This window comes from Trichechus manatus, unplaced genomic scaffold (genome assembly GCF_000243295.1).
Source record: "Trichechus manatus latirostris isolate Lorelei unplaced genomic scaffold, TriManLat1.0 scaffold00048, whole genome shotgun sequence".
NCBI lineage: Eukaryota > Metazoa > Chordata > Mammalia > Sirenia > Trichechidae > Trichechus > Trichechus manatus.
In genome coordinates this window covers 9163002-9188790 of record NW_004443984.1, presented here as the reverse complement: position 1 = coordinate 9188790, position 25789 = coordinate 9163002, and the positions used below count along the sequence as shown (strand labels likewise).

Sequence of the window (25789 nt, the reverse complement as noted above, 5' to 3'; positions counted from 1 at the left end):
CCCTATCATCAGCTTCCTACTCCCCTTCTGCCTTCTGGGCCTTGTCACTGGACTCCTGTACCTCGTTACTCTCATGGTTTTACTGGGCTGTCCACTCGAAGGCTGATCAGTGATCTGCTCACTTTTCTGTTTTATATCTCAAAAGAGATTGGCTCTACAATTTAAAAAAAAGAGAGATTTGCTCAAGACACAATCCAATCTTGTAGATTGAGTCCTGCCTCATTAACATAACTGCCACCTATCCCACCTCATTAACATCATAGAGGTAGGATTTACAACATACAGGAAAATCACATTAGATGACAAAATGATGGAAAATCACACAATACTGGCCAAAATTGATACATATATTTTTGGGGGACGCAATTCAATCCATGACACCTGGTGATCTGCTTCTATGAAGATTACAGCCAAGACCTTTTAACTCAGTACTGAGTCACTCCTGAGGTTCACCTGTCAGCCAAAGATTAGAGAGGCCCATAAAACAAACAATAATACATGTAGCTCAACCATGTATACAAGACTAAATGGGCACACCAGCCCAGGGACAAGGACAAGAAGGCAGGAGGGGACAGGAAAGCTGGATGAATGAAAATGGGGAACCCAAGGTCGAGAAGGGGAGAGTGTTGACACATTGTGGGGTTGGCAACCAATGTCACAAAACAAGACATGTATTAATTGTTTAATGAGAAACTAATTTGCTCTGTAAACCTTCACCTAAAGCACGATTTTAAAAAAAGAAAAAAACAAAGATTACAACTGAGAAAACCCTATGGAGTATTCTACTCTGTCACACATGGGGTCACCATGAATCAGAATCGACTTGATAGCAACAGGTTTGTTTTTTTGTTTTTTTTTTTTTGTTTTTTTTGCAGAGGAGGAAACAGGCTCAGAGAGGTTAAATGCCCAGGATCACATAGTTGAGATTCGAACCCAGATCTGCCTCAACTCCAAAGTCCACTGTTCAGTAGGAGTAAAGTGTCACACTGACATTCAGGCCTGAACTGATGGCTCAGATGAGTATTAACCATTAACCACCACCATAAGCAACACTGCAACTACTGCAACACTGCTCCACATCTACGGGCCTTGATCATGGATTCAGCCATCTATTCTCTCAAACATCCTCATATCCCCACCATATGGTATACAGAGAGGGGCCCTGCTCGTATGCCCCCAGCACCTAGGCTGATCCCTTATGTAGTAGTTATTTCACAGTATTGTCGCTGTCCATTTACATAGCTGCCTCTCCCACTAACCGTTGGGCTCCAGGGGGCAGGGCCTGTGTCTTGGATCTTTGTACCATTGGCCTTATCCTGCAACCATATAGCACCTGCCTGGCCCAGAGTACCAATAAGAGTTGCCATGGAGCCGATTCTGACTCACAGTGACTCCACGTGTGGCAGAGCAGAACTGTGCTCCATAGGGTTTTCAATGGCTAATTTTTCGGAAGTATATCACCAGGCCTTTCTTCCAAGGTGCACATTGGTGAACTCGAACTGCCAATCTTTCAGTAAGTAGCCAAGAACATTAACATCTGTACCACACAGGGACTCCTTGGCCTCCAGTAGGCGCTCAGTAATTGTTGACTGATTGGATGAATGAATGAATTGGGCCTTGAAAAATGAGTAAGTTTCGAGAGGCAAAGGGGGAGGGGGCATGGATTGGGGTGCAGCATGTCAGGGGGCAGCATTTCCTGCACTCGGGAGCCAGGGTGGCTGCCTTTTGCACATGTTTTCCAGCATAGGGCTGGTGTCCTGCTTAAACAAAGAGATGTTCGAACAGTTTCATCACCCCTCCAAAGCCAGGGGTGCCACATGCTAGAATGCTCTGGTCTTTTATTCTTTTCAACCCTCAAAAAAGAAGGTAAACCTTCACTCATGAGCACCCTCCCTAGATTGTGAGCTCCCTTGTGTTAGGTCCAGGCCTTGGCCATCCTCATATTGATTCTTTCATTCCACAGATATTTGCAGAGCACCAGCTATGTGCCAGGTGTTGGGGCTATTGCAGTGAACAGAATAGCTCTGAGTAGCCCAAACAGTGTGCTCTCAGCTACAAATCTCAAGGTTGGTGGTTCAAACCCACCCAGCGGCACCACAGTACAAAAGTCCTGGCAACTCCCGAGGTTCACCGTTCAGCCAAAGATTAGACAGCCCCATAAAACAAAATGAGACTAATGGGGCACAACAGTCCAGAGACAAGGACTAGAAGGCAGGAGGGGACAGGAAAACTGGTAATAGGGAACCCAAGACTGAGAAGGGACAGTGTTGACATGTCGTGGGGTTGCTAACCATTGTCATAAAACAATATGTGTGCTAACTGTTTAATGAGAAACTGTTCTGTAAACCTTCATCTAAATTACAATAAATAAATAAAAAGTCCTGGCAATCTGCTTCCATAAAGAATAAGGCCAAAAAAACCTTATGGAGCAGTTCTACTCTGTAACACATGAAGTCACCACGAGTCGGAATTGACTCAATGGCAACAAGTTTTCTGCCCCCATGGATATCCCCTCATCTAGCACAGCTCCAGGTGGGAGCCACAACCGAGGCTTGTGGAATGAGCAAGCAAATGAGGGTGAGCAGGAGGGGCCTGTTTAAATGGCAGGGAGGACCTGGTCCAGCTAGAGAAATTGTTGAGCAGTGGGGGTTCAGGGAGGTTGTAGGTGTGGGTGAAGTCTCTGGAGTTAGAGGCTCCTGGGTTTGAATTCTGGTGCTGCTGTTTCTCAGCCGTGGGGCCCTGGGTGAGACGGTTCAGCCTTCTGAGACTCAGCTTACACATTTGTAAACCAGTGATCATAACGCCCACCTTTCAGGATTGCTGTGAACAGAGCTGGTATTCAGCCGGTATGCCTGGGATGGCGTGACAGCCAGGATCCACTCTGATTGGCTAGTGGCTGTGCTGTATCAGTCATTGAAGATCAAATCTCACCCCTGGTTGTGAGGCTTTGAATGAGCTAATGCCCACAATAAAGATGTCACAAATGGTCACTGCTTCTACTGCTGCTACTACTGTATTATCATTATTACAATATCATCATCATTATTATTTGAAGGCAGATTGTGGAGGACTTTTTTTTAATTTAATTTATTTTATTTGTTGTTGTTATTGAGAATATCCACAGCAGGACATACACCAAGTCAACAATTTCTATGTGTACAATTCTGTGACATTGATTACATTCTTCAAGTTGTGCAACCATTCTCACCCTCCTTTTCAGAATTGTTCCTCCCTCATTAACATAAAATCACTGCCCCCTAAGTTTCCTATCTACGGGGTTGCTGTTGTCAGTTTGATCTCATACAGATAGTTCTTTAAAAGAGCTTAATGCTCAAGGCAGACGTTCTTTTTTTTTTTTTATTGTTGTAGTTTAAATGAAGTTTGCATTTCAAGTTAGTCTCCCATACAAAATTTTATACATACATTGTTATGTGACCCTAATTGCTCACCCCATTCTGCGACAGCACACTCCTCCTTTCCGCCCCTGATTCCCCATGTCCATTCAACTCAAGACAGACATTCTTTACTGACTACACTGAACTATTGTCTGGTTTTCAGGATAGTTTTGGTTTAAGGTTTAAAGATTATCTCAGAAGTCCTGGAGGTCACCTTTCAGCCAAATAATAGATTGGCTTATAAAATAAACAATATCACCCATGAATAATGTGCTCCCTTAAACAATCAACTATATGAGACCAAATGGTCAACCTTTAACAGAAAACAAAGCTGAGAAGGCAAGGAGGGGCAGGGAAGCTAGGTCAATGGAAACAGAACAAACAGAATGGAAATAAGAATGCCAACATATTGTGGAAATTGTAACCAATGTCACGGAACAATTTATACAAAAGTTGTTAAATGAGAACCTAATTTGCTGTGTAAACTTTCACCTAAAACACAATAAAATATTTTTAAAAATAAATAAAGATTATCTCAGGGTAATAGTTTTGGGGGTTCATCCAGGCTCAATGGCTCCAGAAAGTCTGGATTCCATGAGAATTTGCAGTTCCCTTGTGGAAGACTTTTGAAAACAAGAGACATCAGGATTTGATGAAATAGGAAGTAGGGAGCCAAGGAATGCTATTGAGAACAAGAGTAACATAAAAGTGGGGTTCACAGGTGATTAGTCAGACAGGCACTCAAGGAGGGCTGGGGCAGAGAAAACAGTGTCGGGGGGCAAGGTCTGCTTTATTCACTGACATGTACACAGTGTGAGCACATTACCTGACCCATAGCAGGTTTTCAGTTAAGGCTTGTTGAATGCATGAATGAATGGCTTAGACTAGGACTGTGGCAGGAGAAATAAAGAGAAAGGAAAGATCTAAGAGATATCGTATAGGCCAATTAGACTGGGCCTGGGAATGGCAGTATTAGAAATGAAGGAAAGGAATGAGTCATACATTGTCCTAGGACTCCCAACCAGGTGGGCCAGGGTAATGATGAGGCACTGACTGAGGTAGGAGGCTGAAGGCAGAGCTGGGTTGTGCTGGGGCCAGGGTGGGTAGGTAACCACAGCAATATTCATAGCTACAATGGTGTGATGGTTAAGGTTGTGTGTCAACTTGTCTGGGCCATGATTCTCAGTGGTTTGGCAGTGATGATGTAGTTTGGCAGTCATGTAATGAAGTAATCACTTCCATGACGAGATCAGATAATAATGTGATCACCTCCATGAAAGGATCTGCTGTGACTAGCCAGTTGGCTGAAAGGCAATTTCCTTGGTGGAGTGAACCGCATCCAATATAAGTGGACTTTCTGGCAAGGCCTGTGGGATTTTGCTCACTTTGGATCCTGCAGCTGGCTCCTGTTCATCTGACCTCCGGTTCTTAGGACTTGAACTACCAGCTCACCTGCCATCTTGCCTGCAGATCTTGGGATTTGTCGGTCTCTGCAGCCTGTGAGCCATAGCCCTGTTGTCTGACCTGCCGATCTTGGGTTTGTCAGCCCCTGCAATGCGAGTCAGGAGAGCTTCCAGCCTCTATATCTGTGTGAGCCATTTCCTTGAGATAAATTTTTTTTTTTTTCTTTTATGCTTTACTGGTTTTGCTTCTCTAGAGAACCCAGTCTAAGACAAATGGATTGAGCACTCACTAAACACTTCATATGGAAGATCTCTTGTAATCTCACAGCCACCACATGAAGGGGAGCTATGCATTAGTCAGAGATCTTTCAGTTGTAAATGACAGAAACCAACCAGAACCAAAAGAAGCAAGAGTAGATCTTGGATCAGGGACCGCTGGATTCAAGAACTCAAATGTCACCATGCCCTTCTCTATCCTTCTGGTATCCTCTTATCCCGCAGATGAGCTTTCTCCAGATATCAGGGAACAAAGGCAGGCAGCCCTGATTGGTCCATCTCCAGTCACGTGCCCATCCATGAGCCAATCACTGTTGTCATGATGGGGTAGTGTGATTGGGCCAGCTGGTTCCCATATCCGTCTTTGATGGGGAGTGGGTGAGTCTGTTGCCAGAAGAAGGGGGATAGGCTGCCAAGAAGACCAAGCCAATAACCAATGCACCCACATTTTATAAATGAGATAACTGAGGCTCAGCTTTATCTGATTCCAAATGCCAGGCTCTTTCTGCTGCGGGGCAGATACGTGGAAGGGGGCAAAGAGAATTGTGCTGAGAAGCAGAGCAAGACAATTGGAGAACATTTACCAGAACTCCTAGATCTCCTTATTGGGATGGGAGATGTGCAAAGGGAGGGTAGATGGCAATGAGGCAGGGCTGGGAAGGAAGAGGGCCTTGAACAACCAGAGGAAACCTTATAGAGCATCATGGGATGACTTAGAGATAATTAGAGGCATAAGGAGCCCCTGAGTGTTGCAAACTGTTAATGCACTCGGCTGCTAACCTAAAGGCTGGAGGTTTGAACCCACCCAGACGCACATCAAAAGAAAGCCTGGTGATCTACTTCTGAAAAATCAGCCATTGAAAACCCTACAGAGCACAGTTCTACTCTGACATGCCTGGGGTCGCTGTGAGTTGGAACTAACTCTACATCAATTGATTTTTTATTTTTAGGAAGCAGACAGGGTCAATTGAATTCAGACCCTGGGAGTTTATAGTGGGGCAGGTCTGCCTAGTTCTGAGACTTTCTCCAGCAGCAGAAAAGACCAGCCTCCTCGGAGTTTCCACCCTCAGATGCAGTTGATGGCCCATCTGATTCAAAAGCAAACCTGGCTGCAAAGTACAGCCACAACCTATAATCATTTCCCTCTCTTACCCCCGACTCTGGTCAGGGCCCTGTGCCTGTCACAGATGGACCACCTAGGATGGTAATTAAAAACTATAATTAAGTTCTCAGGATGCACTACCAGCTGGTGATTGCCTGTGGGGAGAGCAGAGGGACAGGAGCAGAGAGGAGGAGTACTGAGGGTGAGAAAGAGCTGTTGAGGGAAAGGGAAATGGGGACACAAAGAGGAGAATTAAGATGAGACAGAAGGGAGATTGCCAAAGCAAAGAAAACCGGGAGGGGAAACGGAGTCAGCCCAGGGCCTCACACATGGGGACACTAGTTAATGTCTTTGGAAGGCCAATTGGGAGATGGGTGGAGGAGATCATGGAGGACCACCCCCAACCCTGGGGTGCTGCTCCAGGTGTCCCTGCCTTCACATGATATCGACACCTGGCAAGGAGACAACCCCAGCTCTGGGAACGATCTTGAAATGATGCCCGAACACAAGGCTTCTTGATTGTGGCTGCTGCCACCTCCTTGCAGGCGCCGCTCAAAGGATGGGGGAGTCTCGCTTCTTCAGCTCATGACCTTGGGACATGGTCTTTCTCCTCCTTCCCTCTTCTGTCTGCTGGGACTTCCATACTCTATATGCTCCATCTGCCACTTATGGGGAAAGCTACTTTACTGGACCAGCTATGATGAATTCTGAGGGGAACAAACCACACAGAAACAGACACTTAAGGATGTCCTAGTGAATCACTGAACCCAGCTTGCCTTGGCTTAACCCTTACATCTGATTCTTCACCCATCTTCCCCCAAACGGGTCCATGCTTTCTGGATTCCTTCCCTGGGCTCCCATTCTCTGCCTGGCAGAGTTTTCCCTTGGTGACCACTTCCCTGTCTTTGGGACCACCATCATCATCGGCTGACCTAGTCTAGGCTCCCACCCCCCACCCCACAGCATTTCCAGGCTGAGTTGAAGCAAGCTCCTCTAACCTGCTTCCTCTCCCCACAGCCCTCCTACCCACCTCATCCCAGCCCGCTTCCCACTGTCCCCTCCAGTGCACATCCACTGGTCCTCTCCCCTGTCACTCAAAAGTAGCTCATTACAAAGAAGAGATTTACTAAACCCCCTTGACTCTACAGTTGAGTTAGAATATAATTCATGCGTAAAATTGCTCATTTGCAAAGGGGCAGAGAGGCAGGAACATGAAGAGAGTGGAATATTTCTTCAAGAACCTGGGCATGACATTTCTCTAGTCCACTGGTTCTCAAATGTGTTCTCCAGACCCACAGCATCAGCATCTCCTGGGAACTTGCTAGAAATGCATATTCTTGGACTCCAGCCTACAGAATCAGAAACACCAGGGGTGGGGCCCAAGAATCTGTTAAAAGCCCTCCGGGAGTTTGCGATGCCCATTTGCTTGAGTGGGAGAACTGCTGCTCTAATCTTACTAGGATCCCTCAGGAAAGATCAGTTGGATACAGTGCTTTGGGCATTATACTTGGACTCTAATTGCTCTCTTCTCTGGGTGACTGTGCCACCGTCTCCTCTTTGTGAACTTTCCTTGCTGATATCTTGGTAAAATCTGATCCCAGCCCTGCCTTAAGCACCAAACCACCTCAAAACCTGGCCTTACTGTGAAATATCAGAGAGAATAAATACAGTGCTTCGCACTTTACAGGCCAGGATGGGAGTCCTGGCTACATGCCACCAGCCTCAGCTTTACCTTCTGTAAAATGGAGGTTATAATCATCTCTGTCTTAGAGAGTTGTTAAAAGGATTAACTGATGTAATGCAGGTAAATAGTCTACAGAGTGCCTGGCAGATAAAAACAAAAACCAAACCATTTGCCGGTCGCATCAACTTCAACCCATGGCCACTCCATGTGTGTCAGAGTACAAATGTGCTCCATGGAGTTTTCAATGGCTGATTTTTTGGAAGTAGATTGCCAGTCATTTTTTTTGGAGGCACATCTGGGTAGATTTGAACCTCTAACCTTTCTGTTAGCAGCTGAGCACATTACCCTTTTGCACCACTCAGGGACTCTGCCTGGCAGATAACTATCCAATAAAAGAAAGCCATTAATAAGAATAGCACTATTATCATAGTATTACTTGGTCCAATCTTATAATTATGGGCTAATTCAGGGCCATCCAAGACTGTGTCTCATGTGCATTTCAGACTAGGCAAAGACAATACCAGGAATGGAGTTGGCTTGCCTGGTTGGATGGCGGCCTGTTTTCTGGGCTTAGGGAAGCAAAACAAAATTGTCTGACCTTTCAGGATGGTAACACATAGCCAACGGCTTCCTTCCTTTTTTTTTTTTTTTTCCCTTGAGCAAGCCTAGAGAATTACACTTGATCCTGCTGGAGGCCCAGAATCCAGTTATTCCCTAGCATCTCAGAGATTCAGCACTGAAGTAAGAAGTTCCACTCCTTCATAACGACATACTGTGACCCACAATATGGACAAAATCCCCGCCTTCATGAAGTGTCTATCATAATGGGGGAAATAGATAATAAAGACATTTATTTCAGGAAGGTATTAAGTACTGTGAAGAAAATTAAAGTGGAGTAAGTGGATATAGAGAGTTGGAGATAGAGGGGGAGGAGGAAATTTTATTTTATTAAATAATAATTTATTTTATTGTGTTGTTGTTGAAAATGTACACAGCAAAACCTATGCCAATTCAACAATTTCTACATGTTCAATTCAGTGACATTGATTACGTTCTTCAAGTTGTGCAGCCTCCTTTTCCGAGTTATTGCTCCGTTATTAACATGGACTCATTGCCCCCTGAGTTTCTTCTCTAACCTTTCGAGTTGCTATTGTCAATTTTATCCCATATAGATAGTTTTTTTTTTAAAAGAGCACAAAGCTCAAGGCAGGCGTTCTTTACTAATTAAGCTGGCTAAAGTATTGTTTGGTTTAAAGAAGACTTCAGGGATATTTTTGCTTTAAGATTTAAGGTTTAAAGATTATCCCAGGGTAATGGAACCCTGGTGGCGTAGTGGTTAAGAGCTCGGCTGCTAACCAAAAGGTCAGCAGTTCGAAACCACCAGCCACTCTTTGGAAACCCAATGGGGCAGAATGAATAAAGGAAAGAGTCTCTCTGGCTCCCCACCTAGTCTCCTCACCCAGGTTCCTGATTTCCATCTGAAATGACTTTCTTTAAATATGACCCTTTACCTGCCACACCTGCCTACACCTGCCCATCCCTCCTACCTTAATGATCTGGTTGCTCTTGGCTTCTGCCTCTCCTAGATTATGGTCCCTGCCAGTCTCACGCCCCATCTAGCAAACCCTTCCAGCCACGGCCTTCCAGCCTGCCTTGCCTCATCCCTGACAGGCAAAGCACTCTTTGCAATAGACATGATTCACACAAATCTTGGATTTTGCTAATAGGCTCTTAAAGCAAATGGTCACACTTGCAGAAGGCCCAGTCTCTCAGGACAGTTGCATATGTCTGTGCTGGAAGTTCAGAATGGCCTCACAGGTAGAAATCTTCCTTTATTTGTAAAATATCTCAATGGGCCAGTTAAGGAGAGAGAGAAAGAGAGATTGTTTTAGAAGGGAGTGCACTGACATACTCCCCAACTCAAACAGCACTTTGTGCAAAGAGCCCTAAGGTTCCATTCTACCTGGGACCTTTTGTCCAACTGACTCTGAGAATTTGGGGAAGGTTAATAATAAGAACACATCTGTCTTGGGAGAAGTACAGCCAGAATGCTCCTTAGACGCGAGGATGGCAAGACTTCATCTCACGTACTTTGGACATGTTATCGGGAGGGAACAGTCCCTGGAGGACATCATGCTTGGTAAGTAGAGGGTCAGCGAAAAAGAGGAAGACCCTCAACGAGATGGATTGACACAGTGTCTGCAACAGTGGGCTCAAACACAGCAACGATTGTGAGGGTGGCACAGGACTGGGCACTGTTTCATTCTGTTGTATATAGGGTCGCTGAGTCGGAACTGATAGGACGGCACCTAACAACAACAATAACATTACTGAAAGATCGAGCCCTGGAGGCACAGTTATTAAGCACTTGGCTGCTATCCTAAAGGTCAGCAGTTCGAACTCACCCACTGCTCTGCAGGAGAAAGATGTGGCAGTGTGCTTCTGTAAAGATTATAGCCTTGGAAACCATATGGGGCAGTTCTACTCTGTCCTATAGGGTCACTATGAGTCAGAACAGACTTAATGGCAACGGGGTAATTTTACTGAATTGTACAAGTGAAGAATCTTGGCAAGGCAAACAATTTGTCACATATATGTTTACCATATTGGGAAAAAAAACCCTGAAAACCTCCCAATCTGTTTACTTCCAATCACTTCCATAAGGGGTAGCAAGCCCAAGGTTCCTTCTGGACATAATTGTTAAGCTTGCCAACTCCTTTTATACTAGCTGTCTTCCATGCTTGACCAATCCCTGCTGCAGCAGTTTTATGGTGGTTGCCTGGAAGCACCTGAAATAATAGGCTGGGTGGGAAGATGGCATCCTTAATTAGATTTTTGTCACAGGGCTGATCCCCATTGCCAGATAGAGAAATCTTGTTAGTTACCCTCAGTCAGCTTCCATTCACAGCGACCTTGTGCATAACAGAACAAAACTTTGCCTGGGCCTGCACCATTTACTCGATTGTTGCTATGTTTGAGTTCTTTGTTGCAGCCACTGTGTATTTTGAGTACCTTCCAACCTAGGGGGCTCATCTTCCAGCACTACATCAGACAATACTCTGTTTTGATCCATAGGGTTTTCATTGGCTAATTTTCAGAAGTAGATTACCAGGTATTTCTTCCTAATCTGTTTTAGTCTGTCTTAGTCTGGGTGACCCTGCTGGTATTTGAAGTACTGGTGGCCTAGCTTCCAGCATCATAGCAACATACAAGCCACCACAGTGCAATAAATTGACACACAGGTGGTGGAGAGAAATCTTAATGTTAGGTGAATGGTCTGCTTTCCAGGCTATTGCAGGCTCTGCTTTACCAAGCAATCTGCTGCAACAGCATAACAAGGGTCATCAGCTTTCCATCTTGCAATGTCTGTGTTTTCTCATCCACATGGCCCAGCCACTAAGCCACTGCCACATATTTTAGGCTCTTTTGCTAAGGCTGCATCTTATTTTCAGTACCAATTTCTGTACTAGTTACCAGCTAAGCTGCTTTAACAAAAAGATGCCAAAACACAATGACTCAAACATGATAAAATTTTGTTTTTCTCTCTCATAACAACTCAGAGTAGGCAGTTGGTCCAGGGCAAGTAGGCAGCTCTGCTCCATGAGTTGACCAGGGTCCCAGATTTCTTCCCAAGTTGCTTCTCCATTTTTATGACCATAAACCATGTGTTCAAAGCTGGCTCACTCCATCACCTCCACCTTCCAGCCTATAGAAGAGGAAAAGGAAGGAAGAAAAGAGCAAGCAATCTCCTTACCAAAAAAATGCGATCCAGAAGTCTTCCATATCACTTTGGGTCACATTCAACTGGCCAAAACTTAGTCACATGGTCACGCCATGCTTCAAGGGAGCCTGGGAAATATAGTCTCAAGCTGAGTAGTTAGGTGATCAGCCATGTTGGAATGGGGGTCACTTGTATTACTTTAAGGAAGAAGGAGAAAATGAATACTGGGGGACAGTTAATATCTCACTTTAGGCAAAGTTATGTAGAGTGATACAGACCATATACTACATTCTGATGGTCTGGGAGAGCCCAGCTCCCATGGCCGTTTGTCATGGCCTCAGCTTCCTGAAAATACTTTCAGCCAATCTGGCTATGCCAATGTGCTGCCTCCCGGGAGCAGCCCTTGCCCATTTTCCCCCGTGATTACTCCTGAGAAGGTCACTGGGGAGGAGTCCCTTGCTAAGGGCTGTGCCACCTTAGCAACCCACCTCCCATTGAAGGCTGGGGATTGCCTTAAGATTTTTGTGCAATCACAGGCCCCTTTTGCAAAGCTTGGGAGTTGTTTTTATTTGTTTGTTTACTGGTTTGGACAGTTTTGTTTTGTAACACAATTCACATTGAACCCTGACAGCTGATAACCAACACCAAAAATTTTTCCCATTCCCGATCTTTGAATCAGAACCCCCACCATATAGCTTCTCTCTTAGATCTAGGCCTTGGGACTCTGCTTACCTTCTAAGCCTCAGCATCTGCCTTGGCCTTGACTTCTGCTAGGTTGGTGAGGCCGGGTTAATCTGCCCTGTTAGGTTACCCCTGCCCCCAGGCTGTGCTTCAAGACGAAGGCATTGGGTAAGTGATGAGAGTGGGAGGCTACCAGGAAGGACCATTGCACCAATGGGCTGAAGAATCTACCAATGCTTCAGGTCAAATTACCCTCTCCTTTTCCCCCACCTTGTTCAGAGCAGCGGGGCCCTCCCTACACTGAAATGGGGCAAGTCTCTTACCCAAGACTTGCAGCAGGAAGTGGTTCCACTGGACTTACCAAAGGCTCTCCTCTCTTCTCAGGGTGCAACGTAGAAAATGCCTGCTACCCGCTGGGCGTCTGTGCTGAACGGACTGCCATCCAGAAGGCCATCTCAGAAGGGTACAAGGATTTCAGGGCAATTGCTATTGCTAGGTGAGTGGGAACGCTGGTCACAGCAAGATTCATTCATTTATTCAGCCAACATCCACTGCGAGCCTATCATTCACTCATTCATTCATCTAACACATGTTTATAGGGCACTTTCTATGTGCCAGGCACTGTGTAGGACCCTGGGCCAAGGGCTGAGGATAAGGAGATAAGTAAGAAATGGACTCTGCCCTCGATGAGTCTACACAGCGGGAAACAACAAAGGCAGACGAATACAAGGGCTTGTTGTGTGCTGTGGAGTCACTCGAACTCATAGCGACCCTATGGGACAGAGTAGACCTGCCCCACGGGGTTTCCTAGGCTATGATCTTCAGGAAGCATACTGCCACATCTTTCTCCCATGGAGGGCTGGTGGGTTTGAACCACGGACCTTTCAGTTACCAACCAAGCGCTTAACCACTGTGCCACCAGTGCTCCTTAATACAAGGGCAGGTGTGTTCATGTTCTAGTAACAACACAAAGTATGACAGAATCCCTACAAAATACAACAGGAAGACAGCATGGAAACCTAAAGCTGGAGGGAACCTACAAATCACCTGCTGTAGACTCCCCTGCCACCACCCCCATTTTACAGCTGCAGAAACTGAGGCCCAATATAGGCTACAACATGGATGAACCTTGCAAATGTTATGCTGAGTGAAGTAAGTCAGTCACAAATGCACAGAGTTGTATGACCTCACTTACATGAGTTATCTAGAATAGGCAAATGTATAAAGACCAAAGTTTATTAGTGATTACCAGAGGTAGGAGGGAGGGGGAGGGGGAGACTCATTGATTAGGAAGGCAGTGAATTACTGTTTATGGTGATGGGAAATTTGACAACAATTATGGGTTAGAGTTGATAACGCTAAATTGTCCACGTGAAGAACGCTGAATTGGCAAATGTTGTGTTATATGTATTTTTACAACAATTAAAGAAAAATGTAAAGCCTTCAAAAAAAATAAATAAAATGAAACCGAGGCCCAGAGAGGTTGAAGAACTTCCTCAGGAGTGAATGGCAGAGCCAGGACAAGAGCCCGAGTCTCCAGAGTCCCACTTGCGGTCTCTTTCTACTATGCCATGCTGTGCCAGGAGGTAAAATGCTTTTCCATGCTCTCCTGAGCTGACACTGCGATCTGGTACGAGCAGCTTGGCACCACTGACTCCTTCACTCGCAACACTCACCAAAGTCCCTGTGTGCCAGGGGCAGGATATGGAGACAAGCAGGTGGGGTGGCAGCCAGGGAAACACGGATCATGGTTCAGACTGCACAGATTCCAGCCAAGGTGCCAGCTGAACAAGAGCCCCAATCAGCTTTCTCTGCATGCCCCTAAATAGCCTAGTTCCCATGTGTTTGTTTACCCTCAAAGGCAGCACGTTGAGTGCTTGTTGGCCCCGGACCCAGACTCAGTGGCTTCAGGAGTCAACCTTGTGAATGGACTCCTTTGTTCATTTGGACCCCATTACGCTTCTGATTTAATGACAATTTGCTCTTACGAGCACCTTCTCATTGTCTACAAAGAGGGTATCTGCAGCAAGTTCATGATGCAAGAAAATGACATGAGGCTGCATGGCTGACCCAGTGTGTTGGTCTTGAGGGACATTTGGCTGCACTATGGGTCATGTACCATGCATGAATTCTCTCTTCCTCCTGCAGAGCTGTAGGGCCTTACCTGGCACAGAAACGCCAGCAGCAGAAATGCAGGGGCTGTTCTACAGCAAGGCTGATGGGACCATGGGCAGAAACGAGCCCACAGTTCTTCTATAAGATGCTAAGCTTGGGCTTGGTCTGGCCTTGAGTTGGTCCAGGTTATTGAAGGTTTGATTCTGAGCAACTGGAGCCAAGAGTGCACTTACCTGGAAGGGCCCCAGCATCGAGCGCCCTCCCCGGGACCCAGGTCTGTCCTGGCTTCCCTTCTGCTTCAGGAAGAGTAAATGAGGCCACGCTGCGAACATTGTGTGTGGCTGAGCAGAGACCAGGATGTGAATTACACTTTATGTAAAAAGGGGGGACATAAGTCCATTTCAAAGCAGATCCAAGAAAATAATGATATTCTGGGGGAAATTAGGCCAAAGTCAACAAAAGGATAATGACTCGGTGGCCTTGTTCTGTTCAGAATTTTCTAAGTGAAAGGCTTTTTCTCTTGGCCATAATCTACTTTTAAACATGACTGGGTATTGCTAGCAATGATTAGCAGATACCCTTATTTACACAAAACCCGTGTTTTTCTAGCATCCAACGGCTCTACTCAGTATTCAGCCTGTACCGGCATCCCTGAGCCAGAAAAGCAGTCATTATTGCACTAATTATTTGTTAAATTGAGAGCATGGGTTTAGAAGAAGGGTGGAAAATGCCAACTCCCTTGTTAGCAGGGGACGGTGTGAAGTCTGAGAGACCCCTTGCGATCTGTAAGGATGAAGACGTTCACTCAGGGAAGCCCATGTATCTGCAGAGCCCAGGATGGGATTTCGCTAACAGAGAGATAAGCTTGCTGCACTGGGATACCGGCTGCAGTCATCAAAGTTGATTCCAGCCTGTCAGATCTGATAAGCACGGCTTCAGTGCATGACCAAAGTCAGTACAAACCACAGCAAACCGTAAATACCCAACAAAAGGCAGAAGGTGAAGGGCAGGGGAGACTGAGAAAGGGGGAAGCTTGGAGGGAATGTTCTGATGCACTTTTGGGGATACATTTTCTTCCAAGCTTCCAGGAGTGTCGAGGAATGGTTAAAAGCCCAGGCTCTGGGGTTAGACCTGGTTTCAAATTCTGCTCCACTTCCCTGGAGGCGCAGTGGTTAAGAGCTTGGCTGCTAACCAAAAGGTTGGCAGTTCAAATCCACCAGCCACTCCTTGGAAACTCTATAGCGGAGTTCTACTCTGCCCTATAGGGTCACTATGAGTCAGAATCCACTCGACAGCAATAGATTTGGTTTTTTTTGTCAGTTAACTTACTGTGTGACCTCGGGCCTGTTGCTTAACCTCTCTGAGCCTGGTTTTTCATCTTTGAAATAAAGATGAGTAAAACCTTAGTCACTGGGCTGTTATGAAGACTCAACAAATTTATTTCTGTACAGTTCCTGGCACAGAGTATGCAATATATGGAAGTTATTTTTTTTACTTATTATTATTAGGCATTCAACTACCAAAGACAGAGTGGTCAAGAACCTAGATTCTGGGTTCAAATCCTGACTCTGCCACTTCCTACCTCTGTGACCTTGGGCAAGTCACTTCACCTTTCATGATCTGTAGCATATGGATGATAAGAGTACCTAGATAAAAACCAGTTGCTGTCAAATTGATTTGAACTCATGGCGACCCCATGAGTGTCCAAGTAGAATTATACTGCATAGGGTTTTCAATGGCTGATTTTTCAGAAGTAGATCACCAGGCCTTTCTTCTGAGGTGCCTGTGGGTGGACTCAAACTTCCAACCTTTCAGCTAATAGCTGAGTGCATTAACCATTTGCACCACCCAGATAGTCCCCACTTTATAGGTTTTTTAAGGTGTTAAAGAGTTACTACACATAAGGTCTTAAGCACAGCGCCTGGCACAAAGCAGCACTTTCACTTGGAGTGCCTCTCCCATGGCCCATGGCCTGTGTTGCAGCATTTACATGCTCATTTTATCTCCCCTTTCAGACAGTGGAAACCCTGGTGGCGCAGTGGTTAAGTGCTACGCCACTAACCGAAAGGTCGGCAGTTCGAATCCACCAGGCACTCCTTGGGAACTCTGCGGGGCAGTTCTACTCTGTCCTATAGGGTTGCTATGAGTTGGAATCAACTCGACGGCAATGGCTTTGGTTTGGTTTTGGTTTCTTCAGACAGTAAGGTCCTGGAGGCAAGGATTGTCTGACGGGTCTTTGTTCCTCCTTCCCTGTGCCTGCCCCAGGGCCTAGCATACAGCAGGCTCTTGATCACCATTTGTGGAATGAAGTAAAGAATAACAGAGTCCAACCTCCAAAGAGCTTACGAGAGGCCTCTGGCTGCAACACCTGTCATCCAGTGATCCGAACGATTGATTTGGCTCAGTGGCATCCTGGGCAGGGGTCCCCGCCCCTCTCATGTCCCCACGGGCTGTTGTTCTGATGCTGGGAGCACGCTCAGAAAGGACCTCACCTTTCCATGGAACAGAATCATTCTTTGACTGGACTCCAAGCATACAAGGGAGTTATCATGAGGATAAAACAAAATAGCACCCCATCACTCTCTGTCCTCTTTACCTGTTTATTCTTCTTCATAGCGTCTGCCGCTATCTCCATTTGCTACAAGGTTAGTTGATCGGTTGTTGGTTGGCTGGTTGGTTGGCTGGCTCCCCTCAGTACACTATAAACTCCTGAGTTTAATTTTTGTCTGTTTTGTTCACAGCTGTATCCCCAGCACTATGACAGTGCCTGGCATATAGTAGGTGCTCAATAAATATTTGGTGATTAAGATGAGGTAATGCATATAAAATATTTTGCAGGGTGCCTGGCACATTCTAGGTACACATTAAACAGTACAACAATTATCGTTAATACATAGTGTTATTGTTGTTAGTTACCATTAAGTCAGCAACTTATGTATGACAGAATGTAATGTTGCTCCATCCTGGACCATCTCCATGATGTTTGATACGCTTGAGCCCATTGTTGAAGCTATTGTGCCAATGCATCTCATTGAGGGTTTCCCTTGTTTTTGCTGATCCTCCGGTTTATGAAATATGATATCTTTAATAAGATAAATTAATTATAAAATAGTATATAGAGCACATAGTATATAATAAAGTGTATATTATAAAGTACTAAATTGCAACAGCAATAACTATTCAGTAAGTAGTAGGCGGTGCAACAGTTAAGTGCTCGGCTGCTAAGCAAAAGGTTGGTGGTTTGAACCCACCCAGCAGCTCCACCCACCCAGAAAAACCTGTCCTTCTGCTTCCATAAAGATTACAGCAAAGAAAATCCTGTAGGGTAGTTCTACTCTGTCGTATGGGGTTGCTCTGAGTCAGAATTGACTCGGCAGCACACGACAACAGCAACATAACACTATGTGTATAGCATTCTAAAGTTTACAAAAACTTTACACACTTTATCTCATTTTATCTTCTAGCATTCCTACAAAATAGATGATGTTATTGCTCACATTCTGCAGACAAGCAAATCTGGGGTGGGTTAAATGACTTGGTCAAAGTCACACCAAGTTAGCCAGTGGTGTCACTAGGATTGGTGTCACCTAGTGCAGTAACTTGGTGTCACCCTCCAGGGTGGGTGGGGCTGGCCAGGGAACCCCCCAATGGGTGGAGTGGCCCGGCCCTGCTCTAACCCCACGCAGGGCCCAGCCGCTCCCAGACCACCCTCTGTGGCTCCCCACAGCCCCTCTGCTCTCCCACTGGCCAAGGCTAAGACCCTCCTCTCATCCAATGGTGGGCGCTACAGCCCGGCCGCCTGCACCCTGGCTGGCAGGTGATGGGGGGTGATGAGTTACCACACTGGATGACAGGTGACACCAACCCTAGCGATGCCACTGCCTTGGTGGCTCCTCCCCCGAAAGCGCTGGCCCACTCGCTGCTGCTGGGTCCTAGGATCATTTTGGTGTCACCCCCTGACAGTGTTGGGGGTGTAGCCCGCACCCCCCTGATGACACCACTGTAGTTAGCAAATGGAGGAGCCGCTCTTGCACTCCCCAGGGGTAGCCCAGAGCTGCAGTTCAGAGGAGCCAGGGCGATGGTGGCTACTGGCTTCATCTCTGGTGTGCCAGCAGGGTTGGAGGTTCAGATGGTTAATGCCTGCTTCTTTCAACGCTATTGTTTGTCCTCCTCTAAGCTGGAGGACTTTCTGGAGAGGCCTACATTCTCATAAGCAACCTGTTGGCTATAAGCTACTTTTCTTTGGATTTCTCAGATGCTAGCAGCCCATTTTTCTCTTTGGCTTTCAACATGTCTACTTCTTTCATACCTCAGGGCCTTTGCACATACTCTTCCCTCTGCCTGTATTACAGAAAAACCCAGGGCTTCAGAACAGCACTTCCATTGCATCATCTCACTGTTTCTTCACCCATAAAATGGTCATCCTGACATCCAGGTTGTACTGCGAGTTAAATAAAATAATGTATGTTGAGTGCCTGGTACAGAGCTTGATGCATAGTAGGTGCTGACTAAATGGTGACTTGTGGACTCTACTCTTCCTCCAAGGACCAGGCCCAATGCCACCTCCCCCATAAAATATTCTCTCTTACTCCACAGGACTGAGGCAGGATTACCAGTGTGTTCTTACTACATTTTGTTTACTGTGTGGATGTAGATATATAAACACTTCACTGTGATAACGCTTCTAGTTTTCTGTTGGCCGCTTGGCTAAGCAGTCTCTTGAAGACCAGAGACAAAGCCTCCTTAATCATTGTATATGACAGTTAAGTGCTCACTAAAGGTTTATTGACTCATGGAAGTGTGGGAAGCCACCCTGCCACCTTCTTCTTGGCCTCTAGGACATGGCGTGACCAGATCTGGAGCCGGGCAGTGACCCAGGGCCTGAGCCTTAGCAATTGTCCTCATGCCTCAGGAGTGACTGATCTGAGTTTGACTCTCTGCTTCCCCAGTGACTTGCAAGATGATTTTATCTCACCGTGTGGGGCCTGCAGGCAAGTCATGAGAGAGGTAAGCAGTTTCTTTTCCTTTCTGAAAGGTAAACCTTTCCCAGGCTGTGGAAGCAATGCCAGACCACCAGGAAGAAGACAGAGCTGCTGACCTGTTCACTCAGTTAGCAGGCCTCTAAGGCCTTCTTCCTCAGCTTGCATGGATCACTGGCAATGATCCTTTCATTCAACAGATACTTGCTGATTGAGTGTCTACTCTGTGCCAGGCACTGAGCTGGCTCCAGGATGAAGCCGTGAAAAAGACAGGCAAGGCCCTGCCCTCCCAGAGTTTATAGTCTAGTGCAAGAGATAGACAATAAACAGTAGAGTTTCTGAGAGAGCTATAGAGAAAGGAATGCAGGAAAGGAGTCGAGAGTGACCAACGAGACAGCAGGTGATACTTTAGATCCAGCTGAATCAGTTGCCATTGAGTTTACTCCAACTCATGGAGACCTCATGTGTGTCAGAGTACAACTGTGCTCCTTAGGGTTTTCAATGTCTTATTTTTCCAGCAGTAGATTGTCAGGCCTTTCTTCTAAGATACCTCTGGGTGGACTCCAACCTCCAACTTTCTCGATTAGCAGTCAAGCACATTAACCAATTGTACCACGCAGGGACTAGGGTCAGCAAACTATGGCACTTGGGCCAAATCGAGCCTGCTGCTTGTTTTCGTAAACAAAAGTTTATTGGAACACAGCCACACTCATTCATTTACATATTGCCTATGGCTGCTCTGGCCCTACCCATAAAAATATTGCCATCTAGTAGATTCCGACTCACGGCAACCCTATAGGAGAGGGTAGAACTGCCCCGTAGGATTTCAAGGCTGTAAATCTTTATGGAAGCAAACTTCCACATCTTTCTCTTACAGAGCAGCTGACCTTCCCGTTAGCAGCTGAGCCCTTTAACCACTGCACCACCAGGGCTTCTTGTGCCCTGGCCCTCAACGGTAGAATTACCAGTTGCATCAGAGGCCATATGGCCTGCTGTTGTTGTTGGCCACTGAGTCAATTCCGACTCATAGCGACCCTGTGTGACAGCATAGAACTTCCCCTATAGGGCGTCCTAGGCTGTAATAGTTACAGAAGCAGACAGCCAGGTCTTCTCTCCCATGGAGCGGCTGGTGGGTTCGAACCATCAACCTTTCGGTTAGCAGCTAAGTGTTTAACTGTTGCACGACCAGGGCTCTTTATATGGTCTTCAATGCCTGAAATATTTACTATCTGGCACTTTATAAAAAAGGTTTGCCAACTCCTACTTTAGATGGTCAGGAAAGGCCTCTTTTTGAAGATGATATTTGAGCAGAGATCTAAATAATGAAGAAGGATGAGAGAGACAAAGGCCTAGAGATTTCCAGCAGGGGCACCAGCAAGTTTAATGCCCACATGCTTGGTGAGTTTGATAAGTAGCATGAAGGCCAAAGGTGCTCAAGGGTGGTGAGGGGGGTGGGGGTGGGGTGATAGGATGGGAAGTCAGAGGGGTGGACAGGGGCTAGATCATGCAGGTGTGAGAGAGAGTATTTTACTCCAAGAATAAAGGGAAGCCACTGGATGTTTTAAAGAAGGGACTTAAAAGGATCTGATGTACTTTTTACAAAGATCATGTTGATAGAAGGCATGGATTTCTTCAACTCCAAAAAAACAAAGGGGTGGATTACACTGTGGGTTCTTAATCTGGGGTTGGTAGAAATTTTTTATGTGTATATGTATATTTTAAGAGGTGAAGTGGAAAATGTCAGTGGCTTTCATGGATTTTCAAGGAGGTCTATGTCTTCCAGAGTCCCAAAAGATGAAAGCCACCAGCTCAGAGAACCCCAAGGCCCTTGGGCTCTGACATGACATCATCAGCATCTCTGTAAATCAAACCTGTTGCCTTCAAGTCACCTCCAACTCATGGCAACTCCATGTGTGTCAGAGCAGAGCTGTGCGCCATAGGGCTTTTAATGGCTGATGTTTCAGAAGTAGCTAACTAGGTCTTTCTTCTGAGGCACCTCTTGGTAGACTTGAACTTCTAACCTTTTGGTTAGCAGCCAAGTGCATTAACTGCATCACCCAGGGACTCCCCTCTGTATATAGCATCGCATTTAATCGCACCCCAAGCCTATTAGGGAAGTGTGTGTCTTGTTATCCCCATTTCCAGCTAAGTACCCTGAGGCTCAGAGACCTGAAGTGACATACGTGCGCTAGTGGCGAGCTGGCATGCACGCCCAAACCAGGCTCACTCTGAAGCCCATGCTCCTCCTTGCTGCCTCTCTGCCTTTATGGTTCTATAAAGCAGGCAAACTTCTTTTCTGCCATGGAGGAAGCATGATGGTACTGAACCGTCTGGGAGCTGCTTGGTCCATGGGGGCTTCTGCTTTTGGAGTTGTTTGTATTTGCAGGGGGTTGTTTCAGATTTGTTTTTGTGCCTTGGGGTTTCCAAGCATCTGTTGACCATACTAACATCTCCATCTTCCTCTGCTTCCTGCCAGGACTGCAAAACCAGGCGCAGTTCGCAGAACTTATTTCCCAGATCCACATGAAACAGACCACTATTAAGGCACTGGATTCACAATATGGAATCCGTCTCACTTGAGAGGGGCAGAAATCAGTGCCCAGCAAAGTGGCAGGTCTCAGGTCACATAAGGAAGCCACATCAGGACACCAAGTCCCTGGCTCCCCAGGCCATGACTCGGTCCAGTTGCTCATTGCTGTTCTCTCCAAATAGATTAGATGTTGGCAAATGACAGACGGCGAATGAAAAGGCTGAAGGTGGAAGAAACTGAAACCAAAATGCATATAGAAGGAGATGAGGCGAGGGGGCCAGGGACCTGGCGCTTAAACTCAGCTTGGCTCAATTCCACCCGAACCCTCAGGCAGAGCTTGCCAAGCAGAAAAAGCTCCTTCTTTAACACATTAATTTTAAAAAAGCCAGAAGACGGACTGTGCCTGGTAATAACTGGGTAATGCAGACAGACGTTTGCAAGCACAGCAGGCTGCAAATCCAAGCAGCCACTAGCAAGCAACATAATCAGTTGGGATCAACGGAAACAGGGACAGGCTTCAGATACCCTACAATGGTGCGATTTTCACGCCAAACCAATTATTCCCCACCCCCACCCCAATTCAATTGCCCGTCTGCCTGAGAGGATGTCCGTCTATCTATACACACCTGTACGACTTAAGACTTAGATTCTTGAATTGAGCTTCCATGAATTGCGCATCTACTACATGCCAGGCAATGTGCACAGGTACTTTATGCCCATTGTCTCTAAATCTCACAGCACCTGACCAGGTAGAGCCTAGGTCTGTTGACTCCAACTCCAGGGCTCGTCCCATTATGCCACAGCTGATTTAACTCACCATCTAGAACATTCCTTCCTGGTACATTCTCCCTTCTCTAGAACTATTTTTCAGATCAAGACATGAGCCCCATAGAGTTTAATGACTGTCCCAAGGTCACACGGCCAGCAAGTAGAAGCTCCTGGTAGTGTATGGAGAAAGATCGGGAGACAGATTTGGGCTAAAACTTCTGTTTCTCTGACTTTACCCTGCTAAGCCTCAGTTTCCTCATCAGTAAAATGGGGATAATTATAGCACCTCCCTCCAAGAGTGGATAACGAAGTAACACATGTGCAATCCTGGTGTGTAATGTAGCAGGAGGAGCCCTGGGGCCGCGATGGTTAAGTGCTCGGCTGCTAACTGAAAGTTTGGTGGTTTGAACCCACCAGTCACTCTGCGGGAGAAAAGACCCGGTGATCTGCTCCTGTAGTGATTACAGCCTAGGAAACCCTATGGGGCAGTTCTACTATAGGGTGGGAATGGACTCCACGGCACACGGCAACGAAGCAGATAGACACATCCACCTGGTTGTGAGTGGTAAACAAGATGCTGCAAGGGAAGCTGACATTAGTTGAGATTCATCATGGCAGAGGGAGGTCTGGCTCCAGGGGTTAGATATTGTTCTTAGAAAGTCCTGAGTGAGTCCCTTAATCACAGCTCGGGGCATTTGTCCCCTGTTGAGAATGTGCCAAGCACAGGGCTAACTGCTTAACATGCATTCTTTCATTCCATCCTCCCCCAAGCCCCATGAGCCAGGTACAATTATGGTCATCCCCATTTTAAGGATGGGAAAATTGAGGCTCCAAGGGGGACTTTAGACAATAAGTGGTAGGGCCAGGCTCAAGCCCAGGTCAGTCCTAACCCCTGGACAACACTGCCTATCTCACAGTGGCTCTGCCTCTCTTCCAGTTTGGTACCGACTGGGCCGTCTACATGACCAAGCCCGATGGCACGTACGTCGTCAGGACAGTCAAGGAGCTGCTGCCTGCCTCCTTTGGCCCTGAGGACCTGCAGAAGATCCAGTGATGGCTGGAGAATACCCACTGCTTGGGAGACCCTGGGCTCCCACGAGCATTTGAGGGGACAGCGACCTAAAGGACTTCGTGAAGATGTTCTTACAGACCTAAGAACACCTGCCACATAGGGCCCCAACCCTCCAGGGGCTGGACAGAGATGGCTTTGCCAGATTACACTCAAGCATCATGTCTTTTACGGAACAGATAGAGGGTCTCACCCAAGCCAGGGCCAGAGCCCCTCCCCACCCCCTACTTTGTCCTCCTTGGGCTCTGAACACCCCATCCCTTCTTTCCCTTCCTGTTGGCCTCTTTAAAATTCCAGCCAAGTCTGGGCTGTTTCCCATTAGCCTTCCCAAGGTTCTATCTTGTTCTGACTGACTTTTCTAATTATAAACTTCCCAGAACATCCTGACTTGGAAAAGCGCATCTCATTCTTGTCTCTATCATTGCTTGCAGCTCTTAGGAGGGACGGGGTGATTTGTCTTTATAGAAGGACCTGGCCACTTTCCGCCGGGAGAGGAAATGGGCATCTTGGAACTGTGTGCCCTTTGGTGTGGAAAGCTGAGTTCTGAGGCCTCTCGTCCCTGCGTTCACCAGGTGGGACCGCCTGGGCTGGGCCTCACTGCCAATCGCCATTTCTGGAGTCTGGTCTTGACTTAGCTGTCGACCTGAGCACTGGGTGCTGTCCACCCCAATGGTCGAGCTTTAGAGATTCCAAAGTATATAGGGTAGGCATGGATTTGTATAGACAGTGTAACACATGTTTCTCTTAGGACCTATTGTGTGTCAAATACTTTTTTGTGCATTTTTTTATATAGTGTTCAACAAATCTGTGAGGTGGTGTTATAGATCATATTGTGTCCCCCCGAAATATGTGTTGGAATCCTAACCCCTGTACGGGTGGATGTAATCCTGTTTGGGAATAGGGTTTTCTTTTTTATGTTAATGAGTCCCTATCAGTGTAGAGTAAGTCCTAAACCCAATTACTTCCAAGTTATAAAAAGAGCAGATTAGACCCAGAAGCACACAAACCAGGGAGACGAATGGTACGTGGGTATCGCCAAGGGCTGGAGGAATGCCCTGGCTACAGAAGCTGAAAGAGACAGTCAGGGTCCTTCCCCTAGAGCCGCACCCTGAATTCAGACTTACAGCCTCCTGAACTGTGAGAAAATAAATTCTGTTCTTTAAAGCCACCCACTTGTGATATTTCTGCTACAGCAGCACTAGATAACTAAGACAGGTAGGTATCTCCTTATTCTTAAAGCTGAAGGCACTGGGCTTCAGAGAGGATGAGGAACTTGCTCCAGGACTTTGGCAAAGCTCAGACCAGAATACAGGTCCCTTCATTCCCACTATTGTCTGGAGACAGGACCCATTTAAAAGAGAAATAATCATGTTGTTGTTGTTGTTAGTTGCTGTCACGTGGAGTCAATTCTGACTCATGGCGACCTCATATGTGCAGAGTAGAACTGCTCCATAGGGTTTTCAAGGCTGTGACCTTTCAGAAGCAGATCACCAGGCTTGTCTTCTGAGGCACCTCTGAGTGAATTCGAACCACCGACCTTTTGGCTAGTAGTCGAGCACTTAACTGTATGTGCCACCCAGGGATTCCTTATGAAATGATCATAGCTACTACTTATTATTGGCTCTTTGCCATGAACAGTGCTAAAGTTTTTAACATATATGAACCCATTTAGTCCTCACTTATCCAAGCTGAAAGGTAAGTATTATTGCCTTCACTTTACAGAAAAAGGAAATTGAAACTCAGAGAGGTTAAGTCACTCACCCAAAGTCACACAGCTAATATGTGACAGAGCTGGAATTTGAACCAAGTGTGTCTGATTCTAGGTTCCACCACCCTCCCCCCAACCCCATCTCCTGCAGCTGAAGGCTGGCTGCCTTTATTTACTGAGTATCTTTTATATAAGAAGCCCTGGTGGCACAATGGTTAAATGCTCGGCTGCTAACTCCAAGGTTGGTAGTTTGAATCCACTCAGGGGCTCCACAGGAGAAAGACCTGGTTATCTGCTCCCATTAAGATTACAGCCTAGGAAACCCTATGTGGCAGTTGTACTCTATCACATGGGGTCG

The 25789-nt window shown here is 46.4% G+C and overlaps 1 protein-coding gene across 1 annotated transcript in view; it reads left to right on the top strand.

The window, feature by feature from the left end:
* Nucleotides 1–23708, top strand: part of CDA (cytidine deaminase) — a 26608-nt gene extending 2900 nt beyond the window's left edge. The window contains exons 2-4 of the mRNA XM_004377170.1: nt 12647–12758; nt 19327–19384; nt 23592–23708. Of these exons, the coding sequence (XP_004377227.1) occupies nt 12647–12758; nt 19327–19384; nt 23592–23708 (287 nt within the window). The remainder of the gene's footprint in view (nt 1–12646; nt 12759–19326; nt 19385–23591) is intronic.
* Nucleotides 23709–25789: the final 2081 nt, after the last annotated feature.